The 13,152-nt window shown below is 61.0% G+C and overlaps 2 protein-coding genes across 2 annotated transcripts; both read left to right on the top strand.

The window, feature by feature from the left end:
- Window positions 1-357: 357 nt before the first annotated feature.
- Window positions 358-8,588, top strand: LOC141952068 (fas-binding factor 1 homolog). The gene is given in 19 exon segments (XM_074889092.1): window positions 358-706; window positions 795-1,013; window positions 1,101-1,171; window positions 2,557-2,619; window positions 2,903-2,995; window positions 3,482-3,613; window positions 3,658-3,806; window positions 4,212-4,385; window positions 4,909-5,016; window positions 5,300-5,439; window positions 5,737-5,855; window positions 5,987-6,097; window positions 6,496-6,672; window positions 6,990-7,029; window positions 7,032-7,165; window positions 7,356-7,493; window positions 7,599-7,731; window positions 8,100-8,209; window positions 8,541-8,588. Coding segments are annotated over 19 exon segments (2,508 nt in total).
- A 795-nt stretch (window positions 8,589-9,383) lies between these two features.
- Window positions 9,384-11,123, top strand: LOC141952067 (uncharacterized). Its single transcript, XM_074889091.1, has 5 exons — window positions 9,384-9,533; window positions 9,648-9,825; window positions 10,069-10,248; window positions 10,481-10,597; window positions 10,885-11,123. The coding sequence occupies exons 1-5, from the start codon at window positions 9,384-9,386 to the stop codon at window positions 11,106-11,108; spliced, it is 849 nt and encodes a 282-aa protein (XP_074745192.1). The 3' UTR covers window positions 11,109-11,123.
- The last annotated feature ends 2,029 nt before the right edge of the window (window positions 11,124-13,152 follow it).

Below are 13,152 nucleotides of genomic sequence, written 5' to 3'. Positions count from 1 at the left end.
CCATGTCACTGGACTGCCTCCCAAACTGCGGCCTTTTATAAAACCCTCCCAGACAAGCTGCCTAGAAGTCAGCTTTTCAGGGGCCTGAGACAGGGAAACAAAGAGTTAAACAATATACTGATAGGCTGGTGAGATCATCAGAGCTGGGATGCGCTCCATTGTTTATTAGACTCAAAGGAGCCCAGTAGACAATATCTACAGGGATGTGGGGCTTGGGGTGAGCCTGGCTTAGAAGAGCAGGACCTTCTGCTGCATCCTGTCCCACCGCCACTGGGGTGGACAACCATCCCTCACCACTCACTCTGTAAGTAGGATGGATTTCCATGGCTCTGGGGGTGGTGGAAAGGGAGAGGGGATATGGCACAGCAAGGCTGGGGTCATTCTCTTGCTGAGCCCCAAAAAGAGACTTGCAGATCTTTGCTCAGCAAGACCCTGAGTGTGTTGCTGGGACTGTTTAAACTCTGGGTGATGCTGGAAAGCTGCTCCCAAGGGATGCAGGTGGCTGAGCCCAACCCGGCTCCACTACATCAGCAAATGGACACTGACTCCATCTCCATTTACATCAAAGATCTGGTAGGGCTTGTAGGCGATGTGAAATCCCCTGACACATTGCCTTATTTCTCCACCCCTGGTCTCAGAGCAGGGCTAGCCAGTCTGCAGGGACTGCTACCCACAAAGCTACTGCCAGTCCCCTCCTCGCTCCAAGGTGAGGAGGGGGTGAGGATGGGAGGAGAGAGGATGGGGCTTTAGCACTCATGCCTGCCATCCACACAACTGTCCCTCTCTTCTCCCAGAGCAGAACCTGCTCAGCCCGGCAGGATCCAGCCCTCCCAGGGCTGACACACAGCAACAGAAAGCTGGATTCTCTGAGCTGCTCCTCTTGTGCCTGCAGGAGCCGGTGGCTGGGTTCCTCTGCAGCGTGCTCAGGGGATGTTTAGTGCAACTGGCCACCTCACCTCCCGCAGCGAGCCGCTACACCTCGGTGACAGCCAGGACGACAGAAGCACGGCATGGTGAGTAGGCTCTCAGCACTCGGTCCCTCCCCAGGGGATTCCCTGCCCCAACACCCGCACAAGGAACAGGGTGCTGTCTCCCATCAGCACCTCCCCGCATGCAAATCCCCCGAGGCAGGCGTGCGGCCGCAGGGCTGCTCTTCTCTGGACAGCTGCGGGTAGGGATGGTCCTCCACCTCCACCGGGAAGCAGCCCCCCAGTCCCCATCTTACTTGGTTTCTTGGGGACCTAGCGCATGGTGGCTCACTGAACATACATCTCATTCCTATTCACTTTGAACCTGGTTGATAGCCACTCTCAATTAAATTTGGACAGCACTAAATGTCTAACAAAAATCTCTACAAACTACATGAACGCACGTGCCCACCAGTGAAGCAGCCTCCTTTCCCACCCATCCCAAGGTCACACGAGTCCTCTAGAGTAGCTAACCCCTTGTCCTGGCAAACATGGACCCATGACTGTCATCTGGGGGGTGTCCTGTACTGAGGTTAAACATCGGTACTGATTAAAGAGTCAGACTGAGGCATCCCAGAGCAGCAGGAAAAGCCATGCCCAAAAAAGCACTTCTCAGTTTTCCTCCATTGTCCAACATTCAGTTTTCTCCCAGCTGGGACCCACTAGCAAGGATTTTGCTGCATACCCCTTGGGGTGACAGGTAGGACACGTCATCTGACTGAAGGACAAACAAACCCTTTGGGTCTTACCCCAAGGCTTTGCAGAGCACCTGATGCTCCTCTTTGCCAGGAGACCACCCCAAGCCATCTGGAGGCCACTGGAAACCCCAGAGAGCCATGGGGCAGTGGGGAGAGTCTGGGGATTCCTGTCTGTGGAACAGCTTGTGGCTTTGGTGCGTTAGATGGCCAGGTTGGGGACAGATGGGAAAACGTGTGCACATTTGTGTTCAGGTGACTTCCACCCAGCTCCATAACACTGGAGATGCCATTCACCAAATCCAGTGGTGGTACTGGTGATGGACGGACCAGAGCTCACTCACTTTGTCTGCTTGGGGACGTCTGGCAGGGACTGAGCCCTCAGGAAAAGCCTGGCCAGGCCTGGCCCTCGATCCAGGCTGGTGTCTTTTCTTCTCCCCAACATAAATCAGGGGAAGCCACATCTATGGAGTGCAGAGCTCACTTTTTTCCTCAAAACATTCTTTTCTATGATGGTTCATTCCCAGAGGGATGTGGAGCTGGAGGTGAACCTGCCTTAGGAGAGCAGGAGCTTCTGCTGCCTGTCCCACCCCTGGTGGGGTGGGTAGCTTTCTTCAGGGAAGTGTCTTGACAGCAGAGAAGGACACAAAATATATCAACAAACTTGGCGTAGAATTCCAGCAACATTTGACAATTGGTTTGCAAAATTCTTAACTTTTCCTCCAGTGATTTGTGTAGTAAAACACAAGACAGAGAACCTAGGTGCTGCAGCCCCTCCACATCACCATGCACACAGCAGCACCACCACCACACCCATGACTCTGCACCCAGGGCAGGTTCACGCTAACCCACACTGCCGGTGCTCCCATGGGATGGCACCCGCTTAGTCCTAGGGCAAGGACCAGCTCCACTTTGTGATACTGAGAGGGATGTTCATGAGGTACAGCCAGATGGAGGTAGATGCCAGTCCCTGGGGATAGACTGTCTGAGATGGGGAAGCTCCTGTGTCCCCAGATGTGTAAAGTGGGAGGAAGAAGTGGCAGAAGCTGCTTGCACTGAGAGCTTAAGGGGAGCATGTAAGAAGCTCCTGAAGAATCAGGGCTGCCTCCCCAGTTAAAAAAGAGATGGCCTGGCTGAAGACTGTATTGGGCGAGTAAATCCAGCTCTTACATGGCCAAAAGGACATAGGCCTGTGCATAGGAGCAGAGTCTTCAGATCAGCCTGTTGCCCCACTTTTAGCACAGCTCTGGCCACATCTGCAGGTTGCTTGCAGCATCCCAGGTCCTGGCTGGGATGCCCATCCTGAGAGCTGCCACTGCTGCAGGCTGGCAGGTGAGGAATGTCATCCACAGATGGGATGGGCTGAGGGACTTGGGGCAGAGCCCTTGGGTGCTCTGCTCAGTCCAAAGCTCTCTCCTCAGCACCACCATGTAATGTCCCCAAGGCCCAGGAGACACCCAAGTGTGTGCTGTGCTGCTTTGGCACTGGGGTCCCCAGCACCACCAGTAAGCGGGCCCCAGTAGATCTCCCAGATCAGAAACCAAACATCACCACACAAAGCACCGGAAGAGCAAAGGGAGGAGAAACAGAATCACATGAGGCTTTTATGGAGGGGGGACAAGACAGACCCCAGTGTTAGCTCCACCGCCAACTGCTGCCCAAGATTTCAGAGACAGCAGCAGCACAACTCCAGACATGAAATCCGAGATGTGGTTTGGAGGCATTTTCAAGCCAGCAACCAGTCATCTGCTGACGCTCTCCTTACAACAATAATGATTTAAAAAAACTGGGAGAAATCTGATAGCATTATCCTGCCAGGCTGCTCAGTACAACCATCGCATCTTCAAATATGAGCACATCTGTGATGAATTAAGGGTGACCCAGGGGGAGGAGCAGGGGCCAAGCCTGCTCCCAATGGCATCAGGGGGCCAGGGCAGAGAGGAGGAAGCTGTGTGTCCAGAGAAGCCTGCGGCTAGCAAGTGCTGCTGTGGGAGCTCTGTCCCCTGGGCGGCACAAGGAGCTTCTCCCCAGGTGCCCGGCAGGTGCAGGCGCTGGATCTGGCACGGGCACAGGACAAACTCTTGATGGAGAGCCTCCAGCAGCAGCACCAGGAGGACCTGGATCTCCTCCAGAGCACCCACAGGTACCCACAGGCGAGAGGACATGCTCCCCTCCTCTGCCAGGGCCTTGCCTACAGCCCTGTCCCTCTCCCCGGGGCGGGGAGCGCTGGGGTGCTGCCCAGATCCATCCCTGGGGCGGGCAGGCCCAGAGCCGTGTGGGTGTGGAGCTGGTGGGGGCAGAGAGGAGCCCCACGGGTGAGCCAAGGTGGAGGTCCACTCTCACCAACACCGTCCCGTGGGGCAGAAGGAGGAGCCGGTCCCAGGGTCAGCACATGCCCAGCCAGGGATCAGGCTGCGCAGAGTCGCGTGTTTCCCCGCGCCCCCAGAGACGCGCTCTGCTCCGAAATCCCCGCGTGCGCTGTGGGTGGAGAGGGCCGGCTACTGCCCTGAAAGTAACACTTCTTCCTGGCCGTGACCTCTGCGGGCAGGAGCCAGGTGAAGGTGCTGGAGGAGACCTGCAGGCAGCGGGAGCAGAGGCTGCAGCAGGAGAAGGAGCAGCTGGCGGCTCAGCTCCTGTCGCAGAGGCAGGAGGCAGAGCAGGCGCAGGCAGAGCTGGAGCAGCGGAGCGCGCTGGAGCTGGAGCGGCTGCGAGAGCTGCAGAGGTGAGAGCGGCACGAGCGGCGCACGTGTGGGGCTGGTGCTCCTGGTTGTGGCAGAGGAATTGGGGAGTGGTTTGGGGACACGGTGAAAGGAGAAAGGAGACTCCAGAAGCGCTGGGCTGTGGGCAGTTGGGCGGCGTTTGGAATGGGGATTTGCTTTGTAGCCGGACAGAGGGAGATGTGGCTGGAGACGTCCTTTCCGAGTGAATGCACTGTATTTTGAAAGATGCTGAGCCTGGTGTTTTATCTCCCCCAAAGCCCTTTTATCCAGGTCAGTGAGTCAGTGATGTCCACACACTGGGGGTCAATGAGAAATCAGTTTCTGGTGGAGAAGCCCGTCCCCCCCAGCTGTGGTCCGTGCCCAATGCGGATGCCTGTCAGTGGATGCCCTGGGACAGAGCCCCGTGCCAGCTCAGCTCCTGGGACCTGGTTCTCAGGCCCTTGACCAAGCCTCATCTCTGCTGCCCGTCCTGGGGAGCCCCGGTTTGTAACAGCCCGTGGTGGGCTCCTTCCCCGTGTCCTGCAGGGTGTCTGTGCAGGAGCTCCGTAGAGAGCATGAGGAGCAGCTCCAGCGGCTGAAGTGGCTGAAGGACCAGGAGGTTGATGCGGTGGCCAGTGCCACTTCACACACCAGGTAACGATGGCCGGCATCATGTCCCCACATTGGTCCCTGGCCACGGTGTTCCCTGTCCTCTGGGGAAGCGGCCTCGGACCGTGGCACCAGAGGCCGTCCCCTCTCCCAGCCCCTGCCTCCAGGGACGCTGAGCTCTACCAATGCAGGAATACTGCTCTGCTCTGCCCCAGAGGGGTTCAGGGCAGGGCTGCCCAGCTTTTGGCCCACCACACGTCCCCCTGCCCATCGCGGGGAGATGAAGTGTGTGCCCCCGGGGTGACCCTCCCCTCGCTGCTCTCTGCAGGACTCTGAACAGCGTCATCGAGCGGATGGAGAAGTTCTCCAGCGACCTGTGTGATGTCTTGCACAGGGTGGAGGCCACGCACCACAGCACCTCCCGGGAGCTGGCCGTGGGGGCACAGATGCAGGAGAAGCAGCTCAAGGGTACGTCTGCCATTCCTTTGCGCCGAAATGGCCGCAGGGTCCCCGCCGGGGCTGGGGACACCCAGGAAACAGGGAGAAGGTGCTCTGACTTGGCCAGAGGCTGGGAGCCAAGGCTGGCAGAGCCTTGCCTGCCTCGGTCACTGGGCATCTCGGGGTCTTTCCTTTCCCCAACGGTGTGCTGGGGGAGGTGCAGAAGGTGCTGAGTACAAACACGTGCAGTTTTTCTGTGAATCTGGGGTGGCAGAGCGGGGCTTCCCTCTTCATGCTGCTCATGGCCCTGCTGCTGCCTCTCCCCAGTGCTCCAGGACAGGCTGTCCCAGCAGCAGAGGGACGCAGAGGAGGAGCGGCGCCGATTCCAGGAGGTGGTGGCCAAAATGGAGGCCAGGCTGGATGAGCAGACTCAGCTGCTGGAGCAGGTGAGCCCACCCTGTGTCCTCTGCCCGGCTCAGCCCTCCTGTCTGGGGATGGGCCGTAGGTCTCGCCCACTGGAGGTCCCTGGCCTGAAGCCTGCGAATGGCATCTGTGTCTCCTCTGTGTCTGAACCCAGGAGCGACAGACGGTGTTGGCGGAGCGCTCCAGAGCAGAATCGCTGGAGGAGGAGCAACGAGTCATCACCCAGCAGCTCTCCGTGGAGCGACCAGAGCTGGAGAGGGTGAAGGTGAGGTGGGGCGGAGATCTCCAGGTGCTTTTCACATGTCCTGTGAGTCTGAGTGGGGCTGCACTGTGGTGTGTGGTGGGGGAAGGAGCTGGGTGCTGGGCTGCAGCATCCTTCCTCTGCCTCCTCCATCCCACACCCAGCTGCGCGGTGAATCTCCCTCAGACCAGCCCTCTGGCACACGGATGCGAGAGGCTGCCGTGTGCGTGCACGGTGCTGCAGCTTCTCGGGGAGCCTGGGGCCGGAGCTTTCCATGCAGGGTTCATGCCAGGCGCCGTGGGCTTGAAGCAGCCTCTAGGTGTTGGCCAGGGTTCAGCAGCAGGGATGGGTTTAAAGGAGAAAAATTCTCCAGCAAATGGGACTTAGTGCTTCCTCTCTCCCTCTCTGGCGATGCTCTCCAGAGCGCGTTGCTGGAGGAGCAGAAGTCGGTGACACAGAAGCACACAGAGGAGCAACAGAAGCTGGCGGCCAAGTGGTCTGAATTTCACACCCAGCAGCCACTGAGCAAGGAGCAGGACACGGCCCGAGTGCTGCCGATGGACTCCCAAGGGGAGGGCCCCGTCAGGAGCCTGGCCAAGGTACCGCAGCAGAGCCCCTGCCCGTGGCCTCCAGCACCCCCTTGGCAGGCTGCTGGGTGGGTCCTGCCTACAGGGGAGACATGGAGTTGTTGGAGGCAGAGACATGGCTCGGGGTGGTGAGAATCAGGCTGTTCCAGGAGCAGCCCAAGGCTGGGTGGGTGAGGGTGCTGCTGGAGTAGCTGGTGGTGTTGCTCTGCACCCCAGACTGGCACACATGAGAAGCTCAGCAGGGGCAGGTCTTTGCCATCTCTTGGGAAGACACGAGAGAGTGTCCAGGACAGCAGGTCATACGTTGGTTTCCCCTGTGCCCATCCTAGGAGCGGGCAGAGGTGAAGATACGGGTCTGCGCACTGAGAGCCCAGAGGAGCAGCTGGCGAGAGAGAAAGAGCTGCTGGATGAGGCCTGGCAGGAGCTGAAGGCAGACAGGGAGGAGGTGAATGGGGCTGCACTGCGCGTCCGGCAGCAGGAGAAGGAGCTGAAAAGCGTGACCAAGGTAAGCGGAGCATCTGCGCTTCCGTTCCCAGCTGCACACGGGCTGGCAGCAAAGCTGGGCTTTCACAGCCCTGCCAAAGCAGGGACAGAAAGCCTGTCCTGGAAGGGGAAGGAGGGGATGCCCAAAGGAGTCGTGCCCCAGGGCAGCGCAGGTCCCTGTCCCCAGCCTCCCCAGCTGCTCTGCCTTGCAGCTCTCCTCCCAGAAGTATGAGGAAGGGCAGCGAGCCCTGCAGGAGGCACACAGGGTCGAGTCGCAGGACCAGTCGAGGCTGCAGTCCCTGCAGCGGCAGTTGGAGCAGGTCAAGCAGCAGCAGGAGCGTCCGCACCAGGCAAATACCCCCTCGCCTTCCCTTGTGGGCCTGGGGCCGCCGTGCGAAGGGCCTGAACCTTTGCCAACAGCTCCTCTCTCTCCCTTTCTCCCCGGGATGGGGCAGGACCAGTCTAGCATGGCTCAGCAGAGGAGCCAGCTCCAACAGCTGCGCCAGGAGCTGTCCAAGAGCCCCATGATGCTGCGGACCACAGGCTGGGACTCCAGTGCCCCTGAGAGTGGCTTCTCCAGCATGCTGTGTAAGGCTTTGTGCTTGCTGCTGGTGGGGAGGGACGTGCTGGGGGGCAGCTGCACTTGTATTCCACTTCTCAGGAGGCTTGGGCTGTTCCTGGGGGCTGTTTTAGTTCCCCTGTATATAAACCTCAGATGGGAGTTGGCCTCCTTGTCCTCTGAAGGAGTTCAGCGAAGCTCTGAGCCAGGGCAGTGCCAGGAGAGGGCAGAGGAGGCAGGAAGGGAGAGGCCGGTGGGTTAAAGCCCATTTGCACTGGGAGCGTGGGGAGGACCCTGCTGCAGGGACACGCAGGCAGCACCCAAAGGGATGCTGTGTCGTCTCCATCTGCGGTTCCTCTGACGGCGGCAGCACCACACAATTGGGCTTCTGTTCCAGGCTTTCCACCTCCCATCGGCAGCCCGGGAGGTATCCAAGAACTCCTGGCCAGGGTCAGCTCCGCCGAGCTCAGCGCCACCCTGGCGATGATGAAGTTCCGAGCCCTGCAGGTGAGTTGGTGGGAGACGGGGGTGGGAAGGGGCTTCAAACCCACTGGGTGGGAGCAGGGCTGGGTGAAGCCTGATCTGAGCCTGGTAGGAGACAGCCCAGGCTGTGGCTCAGATCATTACTGAGCTGTGGGGCTGGGTGGGCTTGGAGAAGCCCCGGGCACCTAGAGGAGTGATGGCAGAAGCAAGGACGGGTGGATCCTCCTCACAGCTGGTCTCAGGCTGATGGAGAACGTCCTCCATGGGGTTGCCCTTGTCCTCGCCCTGTCCGTGGATGGGAGAAGCCAGCTCTGCTGGCCTCTGGCGTCACGATGTCCCCGTCCTCTCCCGTCAGCCCGCCGATTCCCTGCTGGGCCCTTCCCCAGGCGGGGATGCTCTTTGAGGCTTCCACTGTGGGTCTTGCTGAGAGTGTGAGGTTGTGGTCTCGGGGCGGGGGGAGCCCCCACACCCCAGGGGGTACCACGGATGGTAGCTGCCCCCTGCTGACTGCAGGAAGGATGGTTTGGGATGCTTCCCTCCCTATGAGTGACACCCGGGACTGTCAGCCCCCTTCTGTGGCACTCTCTGATACCCCTTCCATCCATCCCTCTCTTCTCAGGACCACGCTTACTTAGATAATGAGCAGCTCTTCCTGGAGTCCCTGAAGAAGAGCGTCCTACAATGCTCCTTTTGTGCCAGGCTGAAGGGGTGGCGTCCCCAGGCCGTGCCCAGGGGATGGCTGAGCAATAAACCGATCTTCACACGATCACCAGAGTTACTGTACTTATTGAGGCCTGGGTGCTCGGTGGACCTTTCCACAAATCAAGCACAACAACGGCAGGGTTTTGTGCTGCTTTTATACACAAAAATCAGAGGCTTTTCCAAATACGCCTATTGGATACGGATTGGTTAGTGATTAACATCCTGCATGCTTCTGCTACTGCGTGTGCTCAGGGAAAGGGTCTCAACCTGGGCAGCGTCTTCTGAACCTCTGTGTGTGTGTGGTTTTTAGTATTATAACGAGGGTAGTTCACTTCCAGGACACTCAAAAGTTAGTTTTATTGCCACGTTAATTAATCGGTTGTTCACTGTGCTAGGTTGTCCAATATTTCATCCCCAGCACAATCCCAGACCTTCTCTTTATGTTCCAGGGTGTTCCACTTGTTTCCTAGGGTTTGGAGATCACAGTCTATCCTGTATGAATTTCTCATCACTAGCGCAGGTTTTCTTGACCACGCTTCAAAGTCCCACTTGCCCGAGCTTCAACCCCTTGGGTGCGGTACCTGTAGCCCCTGGCGCGATCCTTAACCACGGCTACGAGCAGATGTGGACTGTGCCAAGAGCCACGGTGTGTGTGGCCTCCATCTCTGGGGGTGGCAGCAAGGGCCGCTCTGGGCGTGGGGCAGAGGGGCAAGGGCGGAGGGAAGAGCGGGTCCCTGCGGGGCTGTGGGGGCGTTTGTAGTCAGGCGCGGTGCCAGGCAGCCCCGTTGCTCTGGCAGCGGGGGCCTTGCAGGGCCGGCGGTGCGCGGCGCAGTCCCTGTCGCCATGGGAACGGGGGCCTTGGATGCTGGCGGCGCGCAGCATGGCGGCGCCTTTGCTGAGCGCGGCGCTGCGGGGCGGGCGGGCGTTCGGCACGGTCGGTGAGGCGCGGGCCGGGGAGCCCCGGTTCCCCGTGAGCGGGCAGTGGGAGGCGTTTGGAGTGTGTGTGTGGCGGGGCGGGGAGCCCTCGGCCGCCTGGGTTCCGCAAGCGTGCTGGCGGGGCCGGCTCCGGGAGGGGTGGGTGGCAGCGGCCAGGGACCGCGCTCCCGCTCTCCGCCCGCCCCGGGCGCTCTTGGTCTTGTTTCTCGCTTTCTGTCTAAAGCGGGAACTCTGCCCGCTTCCAGCTGCGCTCTGCAAGCGGGCGGCCACGCTGGGGTCGATGCCCAGCGAGGAGATTGACGTGGACAACTTGGAAACGCTGGAAAAATACCGCAGTTTCACTCGCTACTTCAGGCTGGCGGAGAAGGAGAGCAGGAAGCCCCCCTGGTGGAAGACGTACCGGCAGCACGCCTGCCCCCCGCCAGGTACTGGTGGGAGGAGCTACTCCGCGCGAGGTTTTGCTGCTGAAGGTCGGGGCAGCTGTGGTTGGGTTTGCCCCAAAGCCTGCCCTGTAAGGAGCTGATGAGGTGCTTTGGCATGAGGTTGGCCCTTTCCCGGTGCAGAAGTTTGCAGAGTGCAGACGTCTCAAGCACTCGCGAGTAGCGGAACTGTGGTTGTGGGGTGCAGAGTGTGGAGCTGATGAGGCTGCCTGGGCAGCACAGGGTCGGCTGGAGGAGGGAGCACTGTGGAGACGGGACGGTTCTGCTGGCAGAGGGGAGGACGCCAGGAAGTTCCCTCAAAGGGCGAGAAAGGAGCGAAATCAAATCCCCGATGGTGGGTGTCCCCCTGCAAACCCCTTCCCGGGCACAGACGTTGCTCTGAGCCCCGCCAGCCTCTCGCGTGTGTCTCCCTGCGGCGCCGCTGCAGCGTCTCCTGCCGCGCTCCTCGGCCCGCGGCTGGGGGGGGTCTGTCTCGTCAAGAGCCGCGCGGGCGGGCAGCGCGCGCCGCGCAGCGGGTGCGGAGAGGCGGCGGTTGGGCCGTTGGGCGCCCGGCGGCGGAGAGGTGGGGGCTCCCCGGGGCGGCGGCGGGCGGGACTCGCTCCCTGCGGGGCTCTTTTGCAGCGCCGGAGCCTTGTTCCGAGCGGCCGGGCGAGGCGGAGCAGCGCGGAGGCGGAGAGGGGCCCCGGCAGGAGCAGGAGATCGCGTGGGCCAGAGGTAACGGGGGGTGCCGCGGGCCGGGCCGGCCGCGGAGGAGACCCTTGTGTCCCTGCGGGGAGCGGCGGAGAGCGGGAGGAGCCGGGAAGGCGGCGGGAGAGCAGGGGAAGGCCGGGGCGGCGCGGTGGTGAGTGCGGGGGGTGCCGAGGCGGGCCCGGGCAATGCGGCTGTGCTGCTCCGGCCCCTCTGGGGGGGGCAGGAGGGACCCCGCGGGGGGCGGGAGGGGCTGTGCTCGCCGCTGCCGCTGCCGCTGCAGTTGGGAATGTCTCGGGGTTCCGGCGGTTCAGGGGCCGTTTCCCGAGCGGCGGGGCCGGGAGGGGGGCGGGGGGGCTTCGGTGTTGCTTGCGGGGTGCTCTGGAGAACCGTGCCCCTGGCTCCGGCGGGGTTGGAGCAGGACCCGGCCAGCCCCGCGCCCTTTTCTCATGAGGGAATTTGTCTCTCTCCGTAGGCTACAAAACCCCGGAGAAGTTTCGGCGGTACGTAGCCTGGGGCGCGTTCCCTTCGCTGTCCGTAGGCGCTTTGTTCTGCGGGAACGCGGGGCCGGAGGCGGGGGGCAGCGGGATCAGGTGGGGGTCCTGGCTGCGGCGGTGGTTCCTGGTCCTTGGCTGAGAGCTGCAGTTGGGTGCGTCGTCTCATCCCTGAAGCAGAGACGTTGACCTGCCTCTGCCATCCGAGGGGCTTTGCTTACCGGGGTGCTACAGCCCTTTCGTGCGGGCTTTCCCCAGTCCAGAGCAGAATAGATGTCGTTAGTTCAGTTCTCCGCCTCACCTGACGCCCAGGTGCCTGTTTGGGGGCCTCTTGCAGCCCCTGGTAATTGAAGCGGCGCTTTTGGGGTTGCCCAGGGCCTCTGAGCCACTGTGGGGCGAGAGCTCCCAGAGGAAGGGCTGCTTGTGGCCAGAGACTGAACAGGAAGCCGCTGGCTCCTCGGTAGAGAGATCTCCTTTGTGGCTAGGTGAAGCGCAATCTTTTCTCCGCCCAGTACTGGGTCAGGTCCTGGCAGTTCTCTCTAGGAAGGCCTTACGCTGGTGGTGCTTGAGCCCAAACCTGTATGCTTGGGGGGTTTCAAAAGAGCAAGGCATACTGAAACTGGGAGCTTTTCTGCACCTGCGTGGTGAGCTCCCCTGCCTCAACACCTTTAGTTTGTCTGGTTTCAGAGTCTGTCGATGATCTGCTTAGTGACCTCCTGGGATTCGAGGACGGTAAAAGGAACCTGTTTTGCAGCTGAAAGGGCAGCATCCTTGTGCTCTTAGTCCCCTGCTGGGAGCAGGAGGTGCTGGTGCAACAGCCAGTGATCTCTGAGGGGGAGGAAGCAGCAAGCAGGGTTTCCCAGAGTCAGAGGCCATTGAATAGGCTGGACGTCAGCTTGGGGAGGCCCAGTGAAGTTCGCCTCTGATTGAAAGCCTCTGTGTGCCTTGGGGAGACAGCAAATCCCCCTTTGGGGTGCCCAGGTCAGGAATATGCCCGTGTCCGTCATCCTCACGTCTCCCTGTCTTGTTTCCAGACGAAAGCCCCGTGAATTCTACAAGAACTTCCTGGCTGGCCAAGGGCCGCAGTGGGAGAGCCCGGGGCACCAGCTCGCCGGCCAGCCAGAAGTGAGTGCCTTTCAGACACAGCCTCTGTGCTCCCCAGGTCCTTGTGACCTGCCCCAGGTCCTCGGCTTCTCCCCCTCGCTCCCTGCCCCGACAGCGAGTGCCCGGGAAGGCGAGTTACTGGCGATGCCTTTGGGAACTGGGAGCCCAGAGCCTGAAGCTTTCCAGCGAGAGCTGGGTGCGCCCAGCCCGGTACATCTCCTGTACATCTGCCTTAGGAGAGTTGCTCGCTTAACTGCAGCAGTCCCAGCACTCCCATCTTTTATGCGGGTGCTACGTTCGCCTCCTTTTCTGTCGCACGACGTGGCTGCCGCGGTGTGCCCGCGTGGTCCCCTCCGCCTGCTGCCACCTGGCCTGGCTGTCCCCAACGCTCCCGGGTGCTGTTGCTGACCCCCGGGCTCGTGTCACAGGTCCCGTGTAGCGGAGGATTTCTTCAACGGATTCCCTGCAGAGGGCGTGGAAGCTGCAGAGGTGAGCCCGAATTTTGGGAGAGAGCCTGGGTATCCCGAGGGCTGGGACTAAGCTGGGCCAGGCTTGCCCCTGGTGTCACCCCAGGCAAGTCAGCAGTGGGATATCGGGGGGAACC

Source organism: Strix uralensis, chromosome 19 (assembly GCF_047716275.1).
Source record: "Strix uralensis isolate ZFMK-TIS-50842 chromosome 19, bStrUra1, whole genome shotgun sequence".
In the NCBI taxonomy this organism is placed as follows: domain Eukaryota; kingdom Metazoa; phylum Chordata; class Aves; order Strigiformes; family Strigidae; genus Strix; species Strix uralensis.
This window is presented reverse-complemented; position numbering and strand designations above follow the sequence as displayed.

What these genes read in the sequence shown, in the direction of transcription:
- LOC141952067 (XM_074889091.1), top strand. Translation starts at nt 9,384, where the DNA reads ATGAATTTCTCATCACTAGCGCAGGTTTTCTTGACCACGCTTCAAAGT. An exon ending in GCGGGCGTTCGGCACGGTCG is followed by an intron (nt 9,826 to 10,068) that starts GTGAGGCGCGGG and finishes GCCCGCTTCCAG; the next exon opens with CTGCGCTCTGCAAGCGGGCG. An exon ending in GCGAAATCAAATCCCCGATG is followed by an intron (nt 10,598 to 10,884) that starts GTGGGTGTCCCC and finishes GCTCTTTTGCAG; the next exon opens with CGCCGGAGCCTTGTTCCGAG.